The 22,563-nt window shown below is 45.8% G+C and overlaps 1 protein-coding gene across 1 annotated transcript in view; it reads left to right on the top strand.

Annotated features, from left to right (window-relative positions):
• LOC136958035 (uncharacterized) overlaps positions 1-22,563 on the top strand; it is a 40,568-nt gene that overhangs the window by 6,250 nt on the left and 11,755 nt on the right. Inside the window, exon 4 of the mRNA XM_067252259.1 lies at positions 22,292-22,404. Coding sequence (XP_067108360.1) covers positions 22,292-22,404 — 113 coding nt within the window. The remainder of the gene's footprint in view (positions 1-22,291; positions 22,405-22,563) is intronic.

The following is a 22,563-nucleotide window of genomic DNA, read 5'->3' as shown; positions in this document are numbered from 1 at the left end:
CATCTTCCCCTCTCTATCTTTCCATATGTATCCCTCTCTCTCTCTCTCTCTCTCTCTCTCTCTCTCTCTCTCTCTCTCTCTCTCTCTCTCTCTCTCTCTCTCTCTCTCTCTCTCTCTCTGTGTCTCTGTCTGTCTCTGTCAGTCTCTCTCCCTTTCTCTCTCTCTCTTTGTCTCTCTATCTGTCTCTTTCCCCCTCTCTCTGTCTCTCTCCCTCTTTCTCTTGATCTGCTGACATTGCAGAGTGGAAGGAGCTGACAGTCAGAGTCACTTTCCAACACTTCTCTCCAACAGAGGATGACGTACATTTGGGGTATCATTTATATTTGAGTCTCCGTCTCTTAATCCAATCTCAGAGGGTGAACACCCCATACACCCTATACAGTCTGGATTGGATATCCATGTTCCAACTTCAGTCTGACTGGACCCCTTCAGAATCTGATCAGACAGATTATAAAAGTCTGTCTTGTTGAATGTGTGTGTGTGTGTATATGTGTGTGTGTGTTTATGTGTGTTTGTTGTGAGGTGACATTGCGTGCAAACTCACTTCCCTCCTGTAATGACATTGTAATTTGATTCTCTGCTGTGGTCATGAGGTTTATTCAGTTAGAAAGCAGGAAGACATGAGAGATGATACAGATGACTGAGGTAGGAAAGGAGGGAAGGAGTATGCATATTATAGTACCCCCCCCCCCCCCCCCATGGCTGTCCATCATCATGGGTGCTGATATGAGGCAATGAGAGATGAAGGAAGTGCATGCAACGCTGTCAAGATCACTAACCTAGCCTCACAACAGCTCTGGGTACAGGGGGTAGTGCGTGTGTTATTTGTAGTGAAATAAAATCTTGCAAATAGATTTATTTTAACTAGTTTCTGAGCTTGACTGGAGACTAGCTACTGCAGACTACTTACACAGGAACAAGGAAGAGGATGGAGCAAGAGGAGGAAGAGGAGCAAGAGGAGGAAGAGGAGGAAGGAACCCTCTCCTCTCCTCACACTGCATCCTACGTCAGTGTTACGTCTAAAGCCAGACAGAACAGTGTTGTAACTTCCTCAACACACGCTATGCTATACTGGCTACCCAGACAGGGCAAGGACTGGGTTCAATTCCATTTCCACTCAAACACATTCAGGAAGGGAATTTTAAAGTGGAAAACCAAAATTCTGAAACCAAACACACGGTTGTGAAGGACATGAATTTGAAGAACATCAAAATACATAAGTGGACATGATTTGGACAAATGGACCTTTTATCAGAAGTACTGGACCTGTTTGGAGCGGATTCTGACCTGCTGAGACACCAAGACGCCTTAGTGAGGCTGTGAGCAAGGTGTGACCTTGTGTCCAGTGAACTGTGTCTGACCGTGAGCTGGTCAGTGTGTGAACCCTGTCCCCTCTGTCTATAGAGAAGTGGCCCAACTCTATAGGAGGGAGCAACGCAGCAACACACTTCCTGTATGGATGCATCAGGAATAAATTAAACGTAAACAAAGATTCTAATAAACGTCCTTACTTTACTTTGCATATTGTTCGACAACTAACTATAGCGTGCATGTGTGTGAGTGTGTGGTGGTGTAAAAACCCAGCTCTTGTGATGAGGTAGACCTTCTATTAATTTGCTAAATGCAATGCATCTTGTATGCCGGGCATTATGGTCCTTATGTGCTAATAGTTGTTTGGGCTGGTAAGTGAGGCAGTGGATGGAAACACTAGATTATAATGTGTTGTAGCAGCAGAGAAGGAGAGGGGTAAGGGGATGTTGCCCTGTAGGTACAGCTGTCACAGTGATTCTGTGTGAAATGGTCACCTACTCTGAAGGCAACAGACAAACCCGATGAAGGCTAAACCAATTGACCTTTCCTTTGTTGCTCGCTGCCTGTCTAACATCCAATCACAGAGGCATGCAACCGGAAACCAACCAATGGGATCACTGTTTGGCAACATGTCCCAGTTGATCACTATCACATTACATATAAATGAGGTAAAGCCACTATAGTAAATCCCACACTCTTGGAACAAACAGGATTTTCTCCCACTGAGACAAAAACATATTTGCATAATTTATTATACCTTTCCTAAATGTAATTCAGTGTTTCTAGAACTGTCCAGTATAGACACAAACTCACACTCACATGCATGTAATCTCAAATGCACACACACAGACACACACACACACACACACACACACACACACACACACACACACACACACACACATACAGTCGTGGCACATGACGCTTCGTTCCCAAGGGAGGCTTCAGTGCACACACAGTTGAATGTCAAGTGTCACAACAGAACATGCCTGTCAGACCTTCCACTATGGGATGTCAGGGGTTGCCTCTGGTTACACACCCCGCTCCAACTCTCGTCACGTCGGATTTTCTGAATGCTTTCATCAGAGAGGTCACTCTGGGAAATAGCACCGTTTTCTTTTCGCATGAAATGTGTACTTATTACAAACAACAACTTATGACCAAATGTGTTATTTTGATGTACAGTAATGTTTAATAAGCATAGACTTGAGTGTTCCCTGGCCAGCTTTCTATAATATTGTTTATCTAATGCCAAACCATTGCTATAAGGAAGTAGTGACAAAGGCTGTATTGTAATGTAGTGGTGGTATGGTACACTGTATTGTCTCTGCACAGGTAGAAAGAGAGATAGAACAATCATGGGAGACAATTCAGAAAGCAATGGATGAGTGCGTCCGTGTAGAAGTGTGAATGTGTGTGTGTGCATACAGGGCCCTAACAGCTCTCTCATTTGGGTTGTGTCAAAGCTGTGATGCTCCCTTTGTCTTCCACGACCCTTTATGCCACGGACAGAGCGCTCGCTCCACTGAGCATGCTCAAGGAGGGGCACTGGGACCCCTGAGGGCCCCAAAGGGCCAGAAGTTACAGTGACGCCTCACTGAGGCGCCTCTGTCCCAGCAGCAGATGCCTGACTCTAACAGTTGATGATGGGAGAAGCTGAGAGCCCGACATGGGGAGGTGTGTGTGTGTGTGTGTGTGTGTGTGTGTGTGTGTGGAGGGAGGGAGTGGGGGACAGACGTCTTTGTTGGACCAACACTATTGTTGGAGACTGTCATCTATGATCAGGGTCTCTGCAGCCCTCTACTCTCTCTTCCTCCCTCTCGAGGGAAAGTCGAGAAAAGGAGGGATGGCAGGTGGAAGAGGAGTGGAGGAAGGGAGAGGAGAGGAAAGGAGAGGGCAGGAAAGGAGAGAAGAGCAGAGCAGAGGAGAGGAGAGGAGGACAGTAGAGCAGAGTTTTAATGAATGCTCCAGTTCTTCTATGTAAGGCTGGTTGCGTGACTAGGTCTTGGCTGGGCCCTCCTGCCCCCCAGGCACTGTTAGTTATCCACCAGAGGAAGGTATGTCTAAAGTATTCAACGGTAAACACTGGTGCTCTGCTCCGCATGGAGACAAATACAAACACACACACTCACACAAACATACTGTACACGTACCATATACATACATTAACACATACACACACAAACATACGTAGTGTACACACACATAAACACAGACTCTTACACACACAAACACATATACACAGGATCATTAATGGGGAAGGGATTTCCAGCCCCCCTCCCCCCACACACACACACATCATTGGGCTTTCTGATGACATCATGTCCCCAGGACCCTCAGGGAGAAATGATTGTGGGGTGGGGGTAAAGGGGGAATCCTTTTGCCTCCAAATGGTTGACACCAGCATGGGGGAGTGCAGAACAGAGATATGCACAGATACATTGTTTAAAACACACACACAAGCACACACACACTGTCACACACACACATACCATACGTTTATTTGTGGCCACGGCTCCCTCTTTGGAGTCCATGCTTGTGACTCACTCACAGTTAGAGATAGACACAGAGAGAGGGGGATGTCTATAATAGCTTCAATTGACTGTTCCAGTTGTGTTTGAAGTCTTATTAGCTGGTACAGTAAATACAGCCTGTCTGCTTTGGCTGTACACCACAATCAAAGAACACATTCATACTCAGACACACACACACTGCAATTAGATCTACTAGAGAGCTGGCTGTTCGCACGCAAGCTTGTGTAAATGCTGGGAAAATTAGCTAGAGTATGTCATTAATGGGTTAAGCTTGGAGATGTATGTCCAGTCACGTGGTGCTGGCATGATGCTGACACACATGCAGACTCGCACACACACATGCACATTCATGCAAGTTCACACATACACACATGTGCACATCCACACACACATCATCCACACACAAACTTGATGGCATTGGGAAGCATACACTCTAATGACGTTCCTGAACCTGGGCCTAGACATGTACCTGGGCTTGGGCCTGAACCTGGACCTGGGCTTGGGCCTCAACCTGGACCTGGACCAGGGCCTGGACCTGGGCTTAGACCTGGGCCTGGACCTGGGCTTAGACCTGGGCCTGGACCTGGAAGCGACATGGGCAGACCACAATCACCATGGTTTTTCCATGTTACGCTCCCACTGATAATAAGATGTGACAGCAGCCAGGGAGCTTGTGTGCCAAGCTGCCATTAAATTAGAGTGTTTCAGAGAGCCCACAAATGAGCCGACCTCTGAGAGTGAGGACACACAGACACACACACAGACACAGACACACACACAGACACACACACAGACACAGAAACACAGAATCATATTTAATTAAAGCCAAAATCTTGAATTGGCCACATGCGACAGACGTTTACCTCAGACGCAGGCCTTCATCTCTCTCATTGTAGAACCTCTCATTCTAGAACCTCTCATTCTAGAACCTCTCATTCTAGAGCCTTTCTTTGTCTCTCTCTCTATATTTTCTCTCTCTCTCTCTCTCTCTCTCTCTCTCTCTCTCTCTCTCTCTCTCTCTCTCTCTCTCTCTCTCTCTCTCTCTTTCTCTATCTTTCTAATTCTTTTTCTCTGTTCCCTTTCTCAATTCCCCTCTCCTTCTTAGTTATTTGTGCCCATTTTTGGAAGGGCATGGACGGACAGGATCTTTTGTGTGTGTATGCAGTTGTGTGAGTGTGGACAATGGTGGCCTTTGTCTTATTGGCCCAGCCAGAATTGTAGCAGCCCAGACAGTCATTACCATGTCATGCCCTGTCTGACCATCACACGAGAACACACACACGGCCCTGTGGTCACATGGAACCCGTGGAAATCCTGGAAGACAGAAAACAGAGTGTAAACAGCCCTCACTGAACCTTCAACACAGTCATTTAGCCATCAGAGCTCTCTCTATCTCTCTCTGTCTCTCTCTCTCCCTGTCTCTCTCTGTCTCTCTCTCTCTCTCTCTCTCTCTCTCTCTCTCTCTCTGTCTCTCTCCCTGTCTCTCTCTCTCTCTCCCTGTCTCTCTCTCTCTCTCCCTGTCTCTCTCTCTCTCTCCCTGTCTCTCTCTGTCTCACAGTGGCCGTGTGTGTGTGTGTTAGTGTCACACAGAGTAGAAGCCAACAACATTCTTAATTCAGAAGTGGTTTCTGAGGTAACAACAGAATAATTGCCTCCTATGTATATGCTGACCACACACACACACACACACACACACACACATACATACACACACACACACACACACACACACATACACACACACACACACACACCAACTACACACTGTCACAGACACATATATGTCTTCTGCATAGCATTGTGCTGATCAGCCTTACCTGGTAGAATCCTATCTCATATATCCCGTATTTGACTTAATTTCACGGAGTGTGCCACCAGCTGCTTGCCTGAACTGAAAGTGTGTGTGGGTGTGTGTGTGTGAGTTGGGCTGATCTGAGAGTGGCATATAAGATATTCTGACTAGCTGCTGGCTCTTTAAGAAAGTGTGTGTGTTAATGTGTGTGTGGCCATGCGTACGTACGTGAATTGTGTGTGTGGGTGTGTGTGCCGGAAGATTGCGTGACTGTAGCAGACTAGGCTCTGACCTCAGTGTAGTGGTTATGAACACGATGTGTGGAGCAAAGCAGAGCAGAGGAAGGGATAGGAGAAGAGAGAGGGGACGATAAAAAGAGAGGAGACCAGTACTGCAGAAAGGAGAGGAGTGTTTTCCTCTAAACATACATAGGAACATAACTCACACACACACATTCCCACAAAAAAAAAAACACAATTAGCTGTACGGTAGAGAGAAACTCCACCACACACACACCATCAATGGCAGCCCAGGGGCATCCAGAGGGAGGGTGAGGTGTTACTGAGCACAGCTGATGTATCTCAGGGTGTAATGGACTAGGACAGGAGGAAGACCCAAACAAAGGGATATCTACACAGACACGTGGGGGAATAAGAGAGAGATAACGTGCTTGGACGGAGGAGCAAGTGAGCATAGGATTATTATAGAGAGAGGGAGTGGATTCCGTTTCAGGGAATCACAAAACTCTGAATATCAAGAAGAGATTTCACAGCATCTGTTTTGATGAATGGTTGAATGAACAGATGACACACACAGCCTCTGTCAGATTATATAACAAATTTAAATTGCGCATTTTATGAATTAATCAAATCTATCTCATGCTGTGTTTATGTGCATGTCATATCAGTGAATAGAAAACATTGCATGTCAACAGTGATGATAGCATCAACTCTAAACAGTGGCACGCTCAATACCTTGAGGCCTAAAGGCAGAAGGGGAGGAGCAGGGGTGGGGGCGTGGGGGGGGGGGGTTGAATGTAAATATTGACAGTGACAGAAAGGCCAAAGGAGTCCCCAAAGAACCTTCATCTCTCTCTATCTCTCTCTCTCTCCCGCTCTCTCTTTTGCTCTGTCCCTGACCCTCAGAGGGATGAGCATGCTTCCAGCCAATTAAAGCTACAGTCTGCAAGAGTGCTGTGTGTGTGTGTGTACGTGTGCGTGTGTCTGAAGTACCCAGTGGAAGCAACACATTAGAAAGTGAGGTTGTGCCAAGGCGTGCTGTGGAACCTTCTGTGCCCGGGTCTCTCTGCCTCCCGTCAGTCGGAAAGCCACTCAGCAGGGTTGGCCACTTCGCTGGCTGTGACACCAAATGTGCCTCTACAGCTGGCTCCTTCTCATGCCACACTTTCTATTTTCCCCAGCCCCAACATGCCCAACTGAGCTTGCTGTGGAGCTGTCTAGTGGGGCAATGGGATGTGCTGGTGCATCCCATTGCCCTCTCCCACAAGTGAGGAGAGGCTCACTGGTGTCCATTGGTGATGACATCACTGAGTCATGCATTGTTGTTACAGAACTCCAGTCCGTTCTGGGTCATGGGCTACGCTAGGAAGGGTGAGCGTGTGCATGTGTGTGTGTGTGGTTGTGGTTGTAAACACAAAACAATAGGATTCTCTCCCTTTGGTCTTACACAGGAAGTGAACGTCGCCAACTTCCTATCCCCAGAATGGTTCCGTTGTGTCTATCTGAACAGAGAACAATGAGACCGACACACATGCTTCTCCCATTGGCTCTCAGACAGGAAACTGCACCAATATTATTTTGGAGGTGATAGCCCACTAAAGCCCAGCTGTCTGTGTCCTCAAGTTTCATTTCAGATCAGGGCTCGTATCTGAAAGTAACAAGCTGAGAGAGATGATAAAACGCACCGAGGGGAAAGTCATTTTACATTATCTTTGATTGAATTTATAGTTTCTTTATTAGCCAAATCTCTCTCACACTGGGGAATATTCTGTGCAAACAACATAAAGAACCAAATCCCTGATCAATATGGACTAAACTATGTTTATACCTTCTGTAAAAGTTTTGTAGGGGTGAAACACATTTTTTTCCAAACAGAAAGATTAAAAAAAAAACGATATCATAAATGTAGGAAGCCAGGATTGTAATAATAAAATTGGAGTTAGAAGAATCAGATCTCTAAGCCTGCCTGATTTTGTATCCAATAGCTCACCACAGAATGCTCACTCCAGTGGAACTTGGGCTGTGATTGGTTGGTGGTCGAATTAATATATTTTTGGACTGTGTGTGACTGTTTGTCATGATGTTTTATAAAAGATATGAGAGGAGAAGGAAGGGGAAGAGAGAAGAGGATGAGAGAAAGCCGGAGGGGAGTGGAGAGAGCAGTAGAGGGGTAGTGACCTTGCTTGCGTGCCTGGCCTTGTTTTCGATACAGACCACATGTTTGGACACTGTACAACACCCTCTGTAAAGCGGTTTGTAAATCATGATGTATCATGTATTTTATGTATTTTTGGAGGTGTGGTGAGTTAAGTTGAGGTGCGTGTGGATGTGTGTGTGTGAATGTGTGTTTATCGTCTAGTATAAACACTTCTGCCTTTACTGGACATCTGGGTAGATTTGGACAGAAGCTGTACTTCTTAGAGAGTGTTAGAGAGTGTTTATTAGAAAACAAACTGGTAATGCTGATTCACAAGTGAATACAGGAAAGGACGAGAAGGGAGGGGAAGAGGGATAGGGGCAACAATTAATGCCCATTCATAAAACTCTCCAGTATTTCCAGGCCTGTTCTGCCTGGGTGGATCTCCATGGCAGCTGTCTGCCATCAGACTCAATTAAAAGCCAATTAAAGGGGCATTCCGCATGGAAACAGGGATGTCTTTGTAGTGATGTTTGTACAGGTGCTGCACATCACATGCTGTAATGGTATTAGATTTACACCCAAGGACTGGCGTAGCCCATGCCAGTTTCTATACCCTCCACACACACACACACACACACACACAGACACACAAACAAAACACACACATGCACGCACACACACACACACCACCAGAAGCAGCCTGAGGGACTGGTTCTGTGGGTATGGACGCTGAGATCAGCCTGTCCTTACCTCTTCCTTCAAACCATCCGTCTGCATCCTCAGACCTCCAGAACAGTTGGCTTCATTCAGATGTTTGCTTTGACTTGTACTGACACAGAGAGAGATATCCTTCAGGATCAATAAAGTGAGTGAATTGAAATGAGTGGAGAGAGACAGAGGGAGACGGAGAGAGAGAGAGAGAGAGAGAGAGAGAGAGAGAGAGAGAGAGAGAGAGAGAGAGAGAGAGAGAGAGAGAGAGAGAGAGAGAGAGGAATAAAACATTGACATGAGTGGCAATGCAGGTAATGTGTGTCTCAGAGGACAGCGGGGAGTTAACAGAAATGATAGGTGAATAAATGGTTATTCTCCATTAACGCTGTCACGCCATGAGATTGAACATTCTCCAACCCAGCCTCAGGCTTTCGAAGTGAGGCTCTCCAGGGAGCTGGGGTGGGGATGTGTGTGTGTGTGCATTTGTGTTTATGGTTGAGGCACTGCTATTGGATACTGTGAGTATGGCTGTGGTGTTTATACAGAGTGGGCGGGGCTGGGAGTATATAGCCACGCCCCCTTGCACGCGATCCCTGGGAGATCCGTGCAGGTGGGGGATTTACTCAGCACGCCACACACACACACACACACACACACACACACACACACACACACACACTTGATATAGAGCTGTCACAGATAACACAGATCAGCTGACATCACAATGAGACACGGCACACACACACACACAAAGTCATTCACACTCACACAAGCGCATTCATGCTCACACAAGCATACATGCACTCATACAATACACATTCCCATGTACTCATACCAACACACGAACACACATACAAACACACACGCACACCATCTGCACCAGAGGGAATTGACCGGCAAGCAAGTGCATGCTTCTCTCTCTCTCCCCCCTTCCCCTCCCCTCTCCATCCACCCAGACTGTCTGCCAGGGTAGGTCTCCGCCCCTGCTCCCGCCTTGTCAGTTAGACCCAGAGAGACAAGATTTGATTGTGTTTTACCCCTTTGAATTATTGAATCACCCCTGGGTCACGATTAAGCCTCCAAGAGTGAGACTGAACTGACTTTAAAAAATAAAGCCGAATGATGAGAGCACTTAAATGACTGTGATACGGTCATGGTGCACTTTAAAACCGATGAACGGTGAATCTAAGATCCCTATCAGCAGATGTGAACGGTACTCTAGTTGTCATACATTATGAAAAAAAAAGACCCGCCCCCTCTCTCTCACACACACGCACGCACACACACACACACACACACACACACACACACACACACACATGCAGACACACACACACACGCAGACACACACACACACGCAGACACACACACATGCAGATACACACACACACATACACACACACGCAGACACACACACACGCAGACACACACACACAGCAGCAGCACCATGTCTCAGCTTGTTAGCGTGATAGGTGGGGACGGTCTAACCACCTATTGTGACAGCCGGAGCTAAATATTAAGACATACAGAAGCTGGGTTGTCTAGGGAGTAGAGGAGAGGCAGGGAGAGGAGAGGAGAGGAAGGGAGAAAGGGAGGGGTGAGGATGGGAGAGGGAAGGAGGAGGGGAGAGGATGGGAGAGGAGATGGAAGGAGAGGAGATGGAAGGAGAGGAGAGGGAATGAAGAGGGAAGAATCTCCTGATTCTAATGTGTTTTGTATGTCTTTCATTTTAAATTTGAACAGATTGCATTGAGATGTAGCCAGCATACGCTCACCATATGGTTCAGAGTGTTAACTGGACCGATCCCGCCCTCCCGTGTTTAATAACAACTGTGGGCCCGCTCCACTAAGACCCACCAAGGGCTCTGTGAAACCTGAGTCCCCACCCAAAGGGACCCACATGTGGACACTTTCCATTCAGGTGGAGTCATTCCATGACTGCTTGGGTCTCAAGTCTTTTTTTTTTCTCTCGTAAGCTTTTATTGTCTGAAGTTGGGTATGGAGTCCAACACAGGGTTTATTGGTTGGGGGAAAGAACAGGCCTTTTGTGTCTTCCTTGTGCCTGCCCTGCCCCAGATGTCTGCTGTATGGACAGCGGGATTAAAGTGCTCTGAATAAAGACCAGGTCATGGAGTCTGATGGTAAACCAAGGAGAGGTGGAGGCTTAAACAGACCACACACCAGGACAGCGTGACTAACTGATGTCCATCTAGAGGAAGGTAATTGATACAGTCGCTGTGTAAAACAGCATCCTGTTCTCAGATGGTCGGCCTGTTTCTGCTGGTGTAGCTCTACTTCTGCCTGGCTTTCCTGATCAGGTGTGCAGATGTGTGTGTGTTGGGGGGGGGGTGGGGGGGAGGGGGTGCTTCCTCTATGGCTCTGTGGTTCTGTGGCGGTAGATAGATGTCACTGGTGGTGTTTGTGAATGACTGTTTCCATGGTGACAGAGCATCACAGGGGATTATGGGCATACTGGACTTCCTTTAGTGAAGTATCATAATCAAATACAAAATAATAACTTCCTGTGTTGAGCTATGATGTCATAGGGGAAGTGTGCTGTATGTATGTTTAGTACTTCAGCTATCAGTTAAATATATCCAGTTTTTCAGGTTATATTCTACCCATGCTTGTCTTCTCTTTGTTACTTTACACAACTCTGTTCCACTCTTCTCTGCTACTCTGTTATGCTCTGCTGCAGTGGAAAAGCAGCCTGTGCAATTAATAACTGAAACTCAAGACAGACCACAGCAAAAAGAAACAGGTTTCAGACCTCTCAACATGTAAAGCATGTAAACTTGGCACGGCAGAAAATTGTTGATTGCGGGCTACTGATGTGACCAGTTTGAGGTTAAAACGTTCCATTAGGTCTTCGCACGCTATCCCTCTTGCCCCTCCCTCTCCTCTCCCTTCTCTCCCTCCCCCTCAGTACTCCCCTAGTCACATGAGGAACAGTTGCACCAGTGTTGGGTGAGGATGTGGGTATTTGCAGCATGTGTGTGTGTGTGTGTGTGTGTGTGTGTGAACCTCTTGCCAGCACAGGTGGTGGAGCACTGCTATGATGTCAGCCAGATCAGTAATGCTATACCGTACCTTTTCTTTTTTTTTCTCCATCTTTCTTTCTCTTCCTCTTTATCAGTCTATCTCTTTCTTTCTCTTGGACTGTTTCTCTCTTTTTCTCTCTGTCTTGCTCCCTCTCTTTTTGCTGATCTGGTTCCTGCAGGGTAAGAAAGACAGTAAAGATTATAACACATGTTGCATCCCCCCTCCTCCTCCTCCTCCTCCTCCCCCATCCTGTTCTTTTCTACTTTCTTTTCTTTTAATCTCTTCTTCTCTTCCTCCGTTCATGGAGCGTCTCTCAGGCCCAGCCTCCCAGGGATTGCGTGAGTTTTCCGTAGTGACACAAGCTGTATTTTTGAATTGTTCATACATCTTTGCTAAATGTTCCCTTCTCCTGGAGACACACTGAAGTGATTGGGGAAGAAATTCCTGTGGTATCGTCGTAAATCAAACTTCCGCATAGAAGCTACTAGTGGAGTGACATACTGTGTAGCAACTCACCAGAACAGTAAACACACATTCTTGTTCACATGCTAATTTCTCTCTACACAATTTAAGTAAATATTAGATGTGGACACTGTTTCTAAGTCTTTCAACTTTTATACTTTCCTGAAAACCAAGTAAAGGTTATTCATTAACATGTTTTATCCTGTCTGTCAAGCTAATTTCTTTAAATGATGCATCACTTTTCAAAACCATTAGGCCTACAGTGCCATGACAGACCTAAGATGGTTGTATCATTTGTAGCAAGTCTGCATGTCGTTAGTCAACAACATCAAGATTATCAGCTGTAGTTTATTTAAGCCTAGCTTTCATTTCCCCTAGGTGTGAAAATTCTGTTTTCAAAATAGCTTAGCCTAATTTATTCCTACTTGGTGTTCCAGGTCACACAACCTAGCCGTGTGTTAGCTAAGCACCTAGTTAGCCAAGCCTAACCATAAGTCTACCCTTTTCTGCTGCTTAGCCCTGCCAAGGGCCTGCATTTGCCACTGATGGGAGGGTTAGCTAACCAACCAGCTAGCATAGCCCAGCCCTGGGTTCATAATGGGTCCAGTTCCAGTTCCTGAAGCCACAAGCCTCTGCTTCCTTTGCCTCCAGATGCCCAACAACACGGCTGTTTATTTGCACAGGAGGTCTGCTGAAATTCATTACCGCGGTAGTGATAATTACCAGTGTTGTCTACGTGACACGTGCCGTGCGGTAAAACCATAGATAAATGTACCACTTATCCATTTCCCCTTTTGCCTCTGTCGCACTCTGCTGCAGTGTAATCCCAGTAAGGGCCTTCAACCCTTCCTGACATAATAACTATAGATGTGTATCTAGTGGGAATCGAACCCGGGTATACGGCTTTGATCCACATGTTTCTAGTGGCCTGTTGGATATTCTACCAGCAATAGATAGTTCGAAATGTTTTTCCTTAATATTGTGTAATCTTTTACTTTTCATCAATGGTTATAAAAAAAACACCTGAGACAAGCGGAATAAGAGGTGACTCACACATGCACCGCACTGCATTATCATGTAATGGTTCACCTCCGCTTTCTGCCAAGCCCAGTCAAGGGATATAAACGTCCGAGGGAGGAACGAGGGGGAAGACGTCCAGCTCTTAGAACTGAGGCGGGCTTTGCTCAAAAAATCTTGATATTAAATTCTCCTGATAATTGCTCCATTCACTGTTTTGAGAGACTGGGGGATGTGGAGCGGAGAGCAGCTGGAGGCTGGGAGGCAGAGCCAGGTTTCCACAGGGCTGTGGGGGCCATAGCGTGACACGGGGTGGGTGGAGAGGGCAGAACAGTGGCTGCTCAAGGTTACTCTTACAAGTACAACCTTGACACACAGACATGCATACACACACACATGCATGTGCACATGAATACACTGTCCAGGATACAGCTGCAGGCTATAACAACTGACAGGCCTTGGATTGCTTACACACACACACACACACACACACACACACACAGACTCTAGGCACATGTCCGCCCTATATGCCCAAACCAACTTCTAACTGGTATGTTTTGGCTTGTGAGAGTTTGTGTGAGAGTTTGTTACATGATAGAGGGTGTCAAGTGGGTGAATTATTATGGTTCAGTGCAGAGGACTCCCCTCTGCAAACTGACAAGCTCACTGTCATAAACCAGGCCAACTCTGTCAATGGCAGGAGACAGGATCAACCCCACACCATGGCCAAGCACCACACAGCCTGACTCATTAGCTGTTCAACCCGGTTTAAATAAACAACCGTAAACAATAAAGGAGAGAGAGAGGGAGACCGAGGACGAATAGAGAGGGGGAGGGGACGAGACTGAGAAACCAAACGAACAGAGAACTGACACTGAGAAACAGAAAAAGGGGAGAAAGAGAGAAGAAGAGATAAAAAGGAGTTCAGATGTGCGTAGGAGGCTGTGGATTGACCTCTTGGGTGACAAGCCTCCCCAGGCACACACACAGAGACACACACACACACACACCCCCCAGGCTTCCGTGAGAAGAAGGGATCGTCTTCTTCGAGTGGCCGAGTCAACCATGTGGCAGTGAGATCATCACCAGGCTTAGCCGCACCACCAAAACAATACCTAAATCCTCTCCTCCTCCCCCTCTTTCTCGTTCCTCTCCTCCCTCCTCCTTTTCCTTCTTTCTCCTTCACCTCCCATCTTCCCTTTTTCTCATCCTCACATCTTTGAAGATTAGGGTTATGTGATTTTTTGATGACTTTAAAACTTTAAAAGTCTCTTTTAAACACAAATTTAAGAGAAAACAACTCAGAGATAAGATTAAGTGTTTGTTGTGGAAAATGTCCTTTCAGTTTGGACTCACTTGATCTTTGGGTTCAAGTGGTTCTGAACAGAGCATGCGGCAAATTCCTCAGTTTATTGGCTGGATAATAAATACAAACACAAACCAAAACAAACAGCTCCTGACACAGTTACACTCTCACATGCTAGCTCCAAATGCCTGGAAAAACATTAGTGTAATTTTGTGTGTGTGTGTGTGTGGTGACTGGGGCTTCGTGACTTTCTTGGATTTTCCCCTTTTAGCAGGCTTGCGTGACTTGATGGTTGCTCTGTCAAGTGCCCCCCTGCCCCCAACCTCCTGCAGGAACATCACACCAAATGGAGGGGGGGGTTACAAATCCTTTCGTTCACTCTGCCCCCCCCCCACCCCCACCCCCCCTCCCCCTTCCCTCTGCCTTACATACTAATGAAGTGATCGGCATGAACTGTAAAAATGTGTTTGTATAAATAGGGATGAAAAGCAACATGCAATTAACATGTTTAGATATCTGACACACACAGATGGAGCTCTGGAGAACATAGGAATCCTGAGGCTCTGTATTATTTACACTTCCGGGTTCCATCCATCAGTTGGACTGGAGATCTTCCACGGTGATTTAAGGAGTGTAGGTTCCGACTGTGAATACGTCTTAGGACATTTTCGGATAGATTCAAAATTTGGCAGACCTGTCAGATCTTTTACATTTGAAGTTGAGTTTCAGTAGAAGCAGCCTACTTCACACACACACTTACACACACTAACCCCAACCCTAGGAAATGTAATTAAATGGGTGCAAGATGGTTGATACGTGTCCAGAGTTCGAGGATCAAGTGATGGCGATGCTCCAGATCATGTGTTATTCATGTTAATCATTAGTGTCAGTCAGCCTGCTTGGTCCTGGGTGTTGTGTGTCGGATGCATTGTCGCCCAGGTCTCCACTGCAGACCTGTGAACCAGGTAATTCAGGGCGCTGTAACTCTGCTAGATGCCAGGCCCTGGTGGTATCTGTTTCTTTGTATCTCTCTTTATCTTTGCCCTCTCTCTCTTTCTCCCTCTTTCTCTCCATCCTATTTTCTCTCTCCTATATAATTGATCTAGGTCATGTTGTTTACTCATTGGAAACCTGGGTCAAAGATAATTACTTTAGGTAAGCTGGATTTGGACCATGGACAACAGAACTAATAAAAAGTATTGCAATTGCAAACTATTGTAATATCAAAATGTAAGTAGTGTAGTGTAATGTGGTGTCCTAGGATAAACCCCTAACCTTGATCACTTAAGAATAATTCAAGACTGACCCCAAGTTCAGATCAGTGGTCATAAAGTTGTATTTATCAACTTATTGTATCTCATGGTCTTGCTGGCTGACTGTGGCTGTCATTGAGAATGTCACGCAAACAACATGATAGCTCACAGTGCTAATTCATTAAGCTGTGCGCTAACACGCTAACCCTGGAATATCTGATTATCCTTGGCCGGGTTCCCTCTCTCTGCAACCTCAGCCTATTAGCACCCCAGCGGGCTAACGGTTGACACTGACGTAAACATACAATGCCTGTCATGCAACAAGCCTCATCCCTTTTAATGAATAAAACTAAAGGGACAACAGTTCTCTTTTGTTTTCATTTGCTCTATGATAGTGCTAAAGGAACTGGAGCAGGCTGCATGAAGGCCAATTGACAGAAGGCTATTGAATGCTAACATTATGGTTAGCATTGCGTGTTGAAGCTGCATTAGCACGGGTTCTAAAGAGAGGCTCAGTGTTAGCGGTTAGCATTGAACATTGCGTGCTGTGGCAGCATTAGCGTAGCTCCCCTCGTTCACCCATATGGATTCACCTCAGAAGGACCATCTGTCCTGTATTACTCCCCTCAATGGGCCGAAACGAGACTATAATCTATTTAACTGATTTTCTCTGTTGCTGTGCAGGCTGACTGAAAAATAATATCCAACTATTGCTCCCTGTTGTTGCTGCACCTCCTAGGCTTGCAGCCAAGGTGGGACTCAAACCCAGCATCAAAGACATTAGCTAGCTGGGTAAGCCGAAGGTGTGTAAGCCCAGGGAGTCAGCTAATGTGTTTAGGCCTTAGGCAGAGTTAGTGATCACGCAAGTCTGATGTTGAGCAATGAGTTCAAGAATCCTGTTCTGAAGTCATTGCCCATTGATGATTTTCACAAACTAAACATACACTTTTAAAAAAAAATCTCTAATTCCCTATGAATCCCCAGCTATTTGTTTTTGTTTTCTCTTTTCCCTCTCTCACTCACTCTCTTCAGAGATCTGTCTCTTTCAATCTCTCCACTCATGCTCTGTCGTGCAGGAATGCGGCTAAGCATTTCTGCAACCAAAATAGAGGGCTTCACAACTAATGATTATTTCCAGAGTTGTTTAACTTGTCTGACGTGTTTCACGCTCTACTCTGTGGCCTCTGCAACCCCCAGATCACAGACCTCCAACACAGAGGAACTCAACCTGAAATTGATTTTCTCCGAGCACCACCACCACTGTTGAGAACTAAAAGTGGGTGGGGAGTCTGGGCTACCATGTCAAAACAGGTGTCAAGATCCACTGATCTATTCATATTGGTGAACCTTAGAAGACCGCTTGCCAGTTCCTACTTAACAGTAACAGTAAATATGGCTACAGTAGGTCAAAAGTTGATAGTGCTAAGACTTTTAGACCCCCCCCCAGCAATAGTAAAGGAACATGTGTAAATAAGTGTTAACGCAGCCCATTTGGAAAAACATCTGTTTCAATCTGAAGAGGGCGGGGGTTTGTTGGTTTTTTAAAGAATCTGTATAAAAATAGTTTTTCATTTCCAAACATATCTCTAATTAAACTTTAAATCAATTACATTTGAGTTTATAGCTTTACAACCACAGTGTGGCTTGCACATGTGTGAGTACAATGTGCTGTGCTGATATTAAAGACCTTTTATTGGGATTATTTACAGTCTGTTCAATCCCCTTTGAAATAATTAAATAAGCTGTGCTTTGTTATGTTAGCACCCAAGTAAGTAGAGAGTTACAGCTGTAAATTACTTTATTGTGGCCAGTGGTACAACAATGTTGCAATTTAAAGACCAGTAAGATTTTGGTGAATGCAGCCCCACCACCACTCTGAATCAGTATAGAAGCTTAAAATATCTTCAGTTGGGCATTTAGCCACACACAAATATTGTACACAAAATAGGTTAATGGCAGTTTATGGTTGATGGTAGATGGCTCAGAGACAATACAACGTGTGAGGTCTTAAGCTGGTTTTATACAACTGTAAAACCTAATCTCTCTCTCTCTATCTCTCTCTCACACAAACACACACACATATCCTTACACACACTGGACTGGGACCATAATTCCTTGACCCAATGTTAGACTCTACTCTGTGACATGCAAATGACCTGGGTTCATTCTTGCCTGTTGATCGGGTCTTTATCTGTGTCCTGCAGTCTTTGAGTCTGGACTCAGTGGAAACCAGAAACAAACGAGTCATGAGAGGATGTTTGAATGACTGTATCAGAGGAAGAATGGCTTTACTATTAGGTTAAACAGTCCCACTATTACAGCCTATAGCAGCCAGTCAGAGTGGCGTTGTGACAATGGGCTTTCAATTAGGGGGAGGCTCATTTTAGTGTGTATGTATTTGTGTCTGTGGGTGTGTCACAGATTGTGTATGTGTGTGTGTCTGTGGGTGTGTCACACACTGGGCTATCCTGATCTGACCTGGGTAGTGAGGAGCAGCCATGATTGATAAAAAACAGTTTATCCTTTTACCATGTATCGGTACCCATACCAGACCATACAACGCTACGATATGAAAAATAACTGTTGACTTTATAAACAAACACAAAATGACTGTCCCAGTAATAGGGGTAATTTGACACAAATATTGAATATGTGGTTGTCATCCACATGTCTTTAACTGTGCCTAAGCTATGCTGTCACTACCAAAGTTGGTCTTGTTTTTTATTCACCCAGTGCCAGCATTTGTCACATTTAATAAGATATAAATAAGATGAGGCCATGGTCTGTTTGGGGAACAACAGCTGAAAGATGTGGTATAGGCTAATTTGACATTACAAGGTATTGAGTTCCTTAGATGCTCCTGTTATCCAGTTGGATCTCATGTCAAACAATAGTTTCAGTAACAGAAGTGATGTAGCATCAACAATCTGTTAACCAGCAGTGCCTGAGGGGATGAACTGACAACACTGTCAGGTAACTCTGCCAGTCTGTGCCAAGTGAAACAGAGCAAAGGAAACAATCAAGGTTGTAGCCCAATTCAAGTGTTTATACAATGATATTTTCCACGCCATAGGATCCCTTCCCTGTGCTGCATGATCTCTAGTTACAAATTGTGCTCTTATTTCATTCTTTTTTAAGAAAGAGAGAGTGAGAGAGAGACATTTGGAGCTGGAGCTGTGCTCTCCATGAAATCGCTATTGATGATAATCTGTAGTGACAGATGAAAAGTGGAATTTCCTTTCAACACAACTCCATTTCTCAGACATCCGTTTAGTGAGCAAGATGTGGGACTCTACTTTTGTTTGACTTGTTATCTGGTCAAAGAGTAAAGCTGTTTACAGTGAGTGATTGATTTCCAATTTTGTGAAAACAGACCATTTAGCTAAATGTATTTTATATAGTTATACTAAGTATGGATACATCGCACATCAAAAAAACATATGTGCATCCTTTCCCCCCAGAAATATAGTCAGATATGGGGATTATGGTTTTATGTTTCCAACCCCCACCCTTGGCCTCAGGATGATGACAGAGTTACAGAAAATATTACATTGTTGTGTCATTAAAATAAAATGCAGACTACTTCCGATAAAAATATACAGGAACAAAAACTGAATTAGCTGCTTCTCTTTTCTCTCTCGCTCTTTCTTTCTCTCTCCCTTTACAGTAAACCCATACTTCATTTCACACACCAAACAGTCAGAGAAGAGTTTTGGATATTTGATACGAGACATAATGAAGAATTAGGTTCCATTACAGACCAGGCTTAACCTTTGCGCAGCACATTGAGCCCATGCCAGCAGTCATCAATATTTAACAGCTGTTGTTATTATGAAATTCTTTATAGACTAATGTGGCTTGCCGGCTTGCACGCAAGGCTTTGGCTGCCTGCCAGTGCTCTGTCAGGGGCCGGGCCTGAGATTGACAGACGGTTAGCTCGCGTGACAACCAGGCTTTGGTCAGCCAGCTCCCTACACACTCAATGGCTGCCTGCCATGTAAAGACACACACTTGTGCACGCGCACACACACACTCTCTCTCTCTTTCTCTCTCTTTCTCTTTGGTGTTTCTCTTTCTGCAGTGGATTTCCTGTACTGGGGGGGGGAGGTGGGGGTGGAGGAGGTGTGGGGGTGGGAATAGGCAAAGGAGGTGGCTGTCAGCCAATCCAGGCTCTTTCCCTCCCTCCCTCTTACTCCCCTCAGCCCATTGCCTTGAGTAAAGATATGTGGGCTCCATGTGCTCATGCAAGCCCTGTTAGGGAGCAGAGCTGGGCGATAGAGAGAGAAAGAGATCGAGATATATTTATACTAGTAGCGTGAAGACTTGCACAGGAAAATAGCTCTGAATTCCCGTCCTGTCTGAGTACATCTAAAGCATGTATCACCAACTGTGAACCAGAGGTTCAGCATTGTATTATTCGTCTCAGGAGATCCATGCGTGATCCACACAGATGAGGAAGCAGATTTTTGCAGACAACAGCCTGGCTCGCGGCACCATCTAAAAAGGATACCCTTCTGTGCCCAACCTTGCAAACCTGTCATTCTCATCCTAATGTTACAGTATTGTATTGGAGTCTTGCCTGCAACACCTTACATTAAAGTGCTGTTCAACCCTATCCCCTCTCTCCACCCATCCTGTCCTCTCCCCACACACCCATCCCTCCCTCCCTCTCACTCCACACCTCTCCTTACATCATTATCCCTCCCTCCCTTTCCATCCTTCCCGTTCCTTCCATCCTTCTCCCTCCATCCCTGCCTCTTCAGCCCTTTATATCATCTAGTTTTTTGTAGTTTGTGTGTTGTGGAACATTTCTCAGTGCGTGCTGAATCATCCATTATCTCCAGAAAAAGAACATGCCACCCGGGCAACGCTCGAATTCACCATGATGGAATATAATGACATATCACGCAATCTCTCTCTTTCCCTCTCTTTCTTTCTCTCTCTGTCCCTCATCTGTTTCCTGGTTGCTATTGGTTAGGAGAGGAAGTGGGTTAGATAGCGAAGGGTGCGTAACGAAGAGTTCTTCCTACGACACGCTCCGCCTGCTTTGTCGCTCCACACATGACTTGAAGGCAGTTCCATCACCCTCCCCCCGCCACACTCCCTCGACCCCTCACCTCCTCATCAGCACCGCCCCTCCCTGATCCGCACTCTGACTCATATGCACTCAACCAGCACATCCCCACCTCACCGTTCAGTATCCCCACGACACCCCCTCGTCCTTTTTCTTCTCTTCATCCCTCCATCCCCTTGTCTCTCTCTCCGTCTCTCCATCCCCTCCTCTGTCACCCCCTCTTTGTTAGGCAGTACTACTGAGACCAAAGGGCTGTCTGAGGTTAACACCCCACTTAACACAGTCGACTCAACAGATGCCATCCCCAGCACGCACACAGTACACACATACACGGTTCACTGCTCATCATTCGTATTCATTGACAGCCCTACATGGGGATTCCTCTTAGACCTGTTATATCTATATATAACATGCATGGGCTTGCTAGATAGATGGATATAAAGACAGACAGACGGACAGACAGACAGATATATGATTTAACTTGATGGTCTGTTCATGGTTCTGACTGCAGCTTGTACTGTAACAGAACAGGCACTGACTCCTGCAGAACCAGACTCACATCTTGCTTTTTGTCGGGAGGTCAGGCTTCTCCTCTGCCTTCTGGCCCTTGTCACCTCACACTAAACACACACACACACACACACACACAGACACACACACACACACACACACACACTTCGCCATTAGCCTCTCTGTTTTCTTATAGAGAGAGTGAATAAGAACAGTGTTGGCTGGATAGGAAGCCCCGTCTCCATAATTAATCATCTGTATATTTGTCTTTCCTGAGCCCAAAGTCCTCTCCAAGTCTGTCGTCAGAGCAGTGTGTATGTGTGTGTGTGTCTGTCACTTAGGGAGAAACTTGAATTTCCTCCTGTGGTTTCCTTTAGTCGGAAGAATACAGGTGATTATAAGGACCAACTCTGTCTCCAAGTGCTAGAATATGCTGACATAATACTGTGGGTGTGTGTGCTTGAGTGGGAGAGAGGGAGAGAGAGGTAGGGAAGGAGGGAGGGAAGAGAAAGAGAGCGGTTTAAAGTGTACTTATCTGGATCAGGTCTTGTCCATGTTATTATGATTGGAGAAAATGAAGTGAATGATAAAGACCAGGAGTTAGGATGAGGTTGCGTGCATCAGAAGGAATTAAGCTGAGAGGGAACAGTACGGAGTCACGGAAGCTGCCGGCACTGTTCAGCAGAGAGGAACGAGAGAGCGGGAAAGGTGTGAGGGGGAAGAGAGAGGTAGAGGAAGGGAGGGGGAAGGGGGGAGGAAGGGAGGAGGAAGGGGGGGGAAGAGGGCCTTCTAAAACTCTTCACTCTTCCTCTTTTCACTCTCTTTCTCTTTTTCCATCACTCACCTTCTGGAACAATTCATTGATTTGACCATGTCTTCTCTCTCTCTTCGTATTTACAGCTAACCATGAGAAAGTTCCCAGGAAGCACACCAGCGCGTCCGCCAACCCCGAGCCCAGGAAAGAGAGCCTTCCCCTGGGTAACAACATCACAGAGAGTGGCCTCGTCCTGGAGGTAGGCATGGCACATGGGTGGAATGGGTGAGGGAGGGTGAGTGAGTGAGAGTGGGGTAGAATTGGGGTGTGGAGTTAAGGTTAGCTCTCAGCTCCTTGCCTTGGGTATTGTGGCCACAGAGGAGAGTTTGTGAGACTCTAGTCTTTCTGTCGGGATGTG

The sequence above is a fragment of the Osmerus mordax genome, chromosome 15, assembly GCF_038355195.1.
Source record: "Osmerus mordax isolate fOsmMor3 chromosome 15, fOsmMor3.pri, whole genome shotgun sequence".
Lineage (NCBI taxonomy): Eukaryota > Metazoa > Chordata > Actinopteri > Osmeriformes > Osmeridae > Osmerus > Osmerus mordax.
The sequence above is the reverse complement of the archived record's forward strand: the minus strand, read 5'-3'. Positions and strand labels throughout refer to the sequence as shown.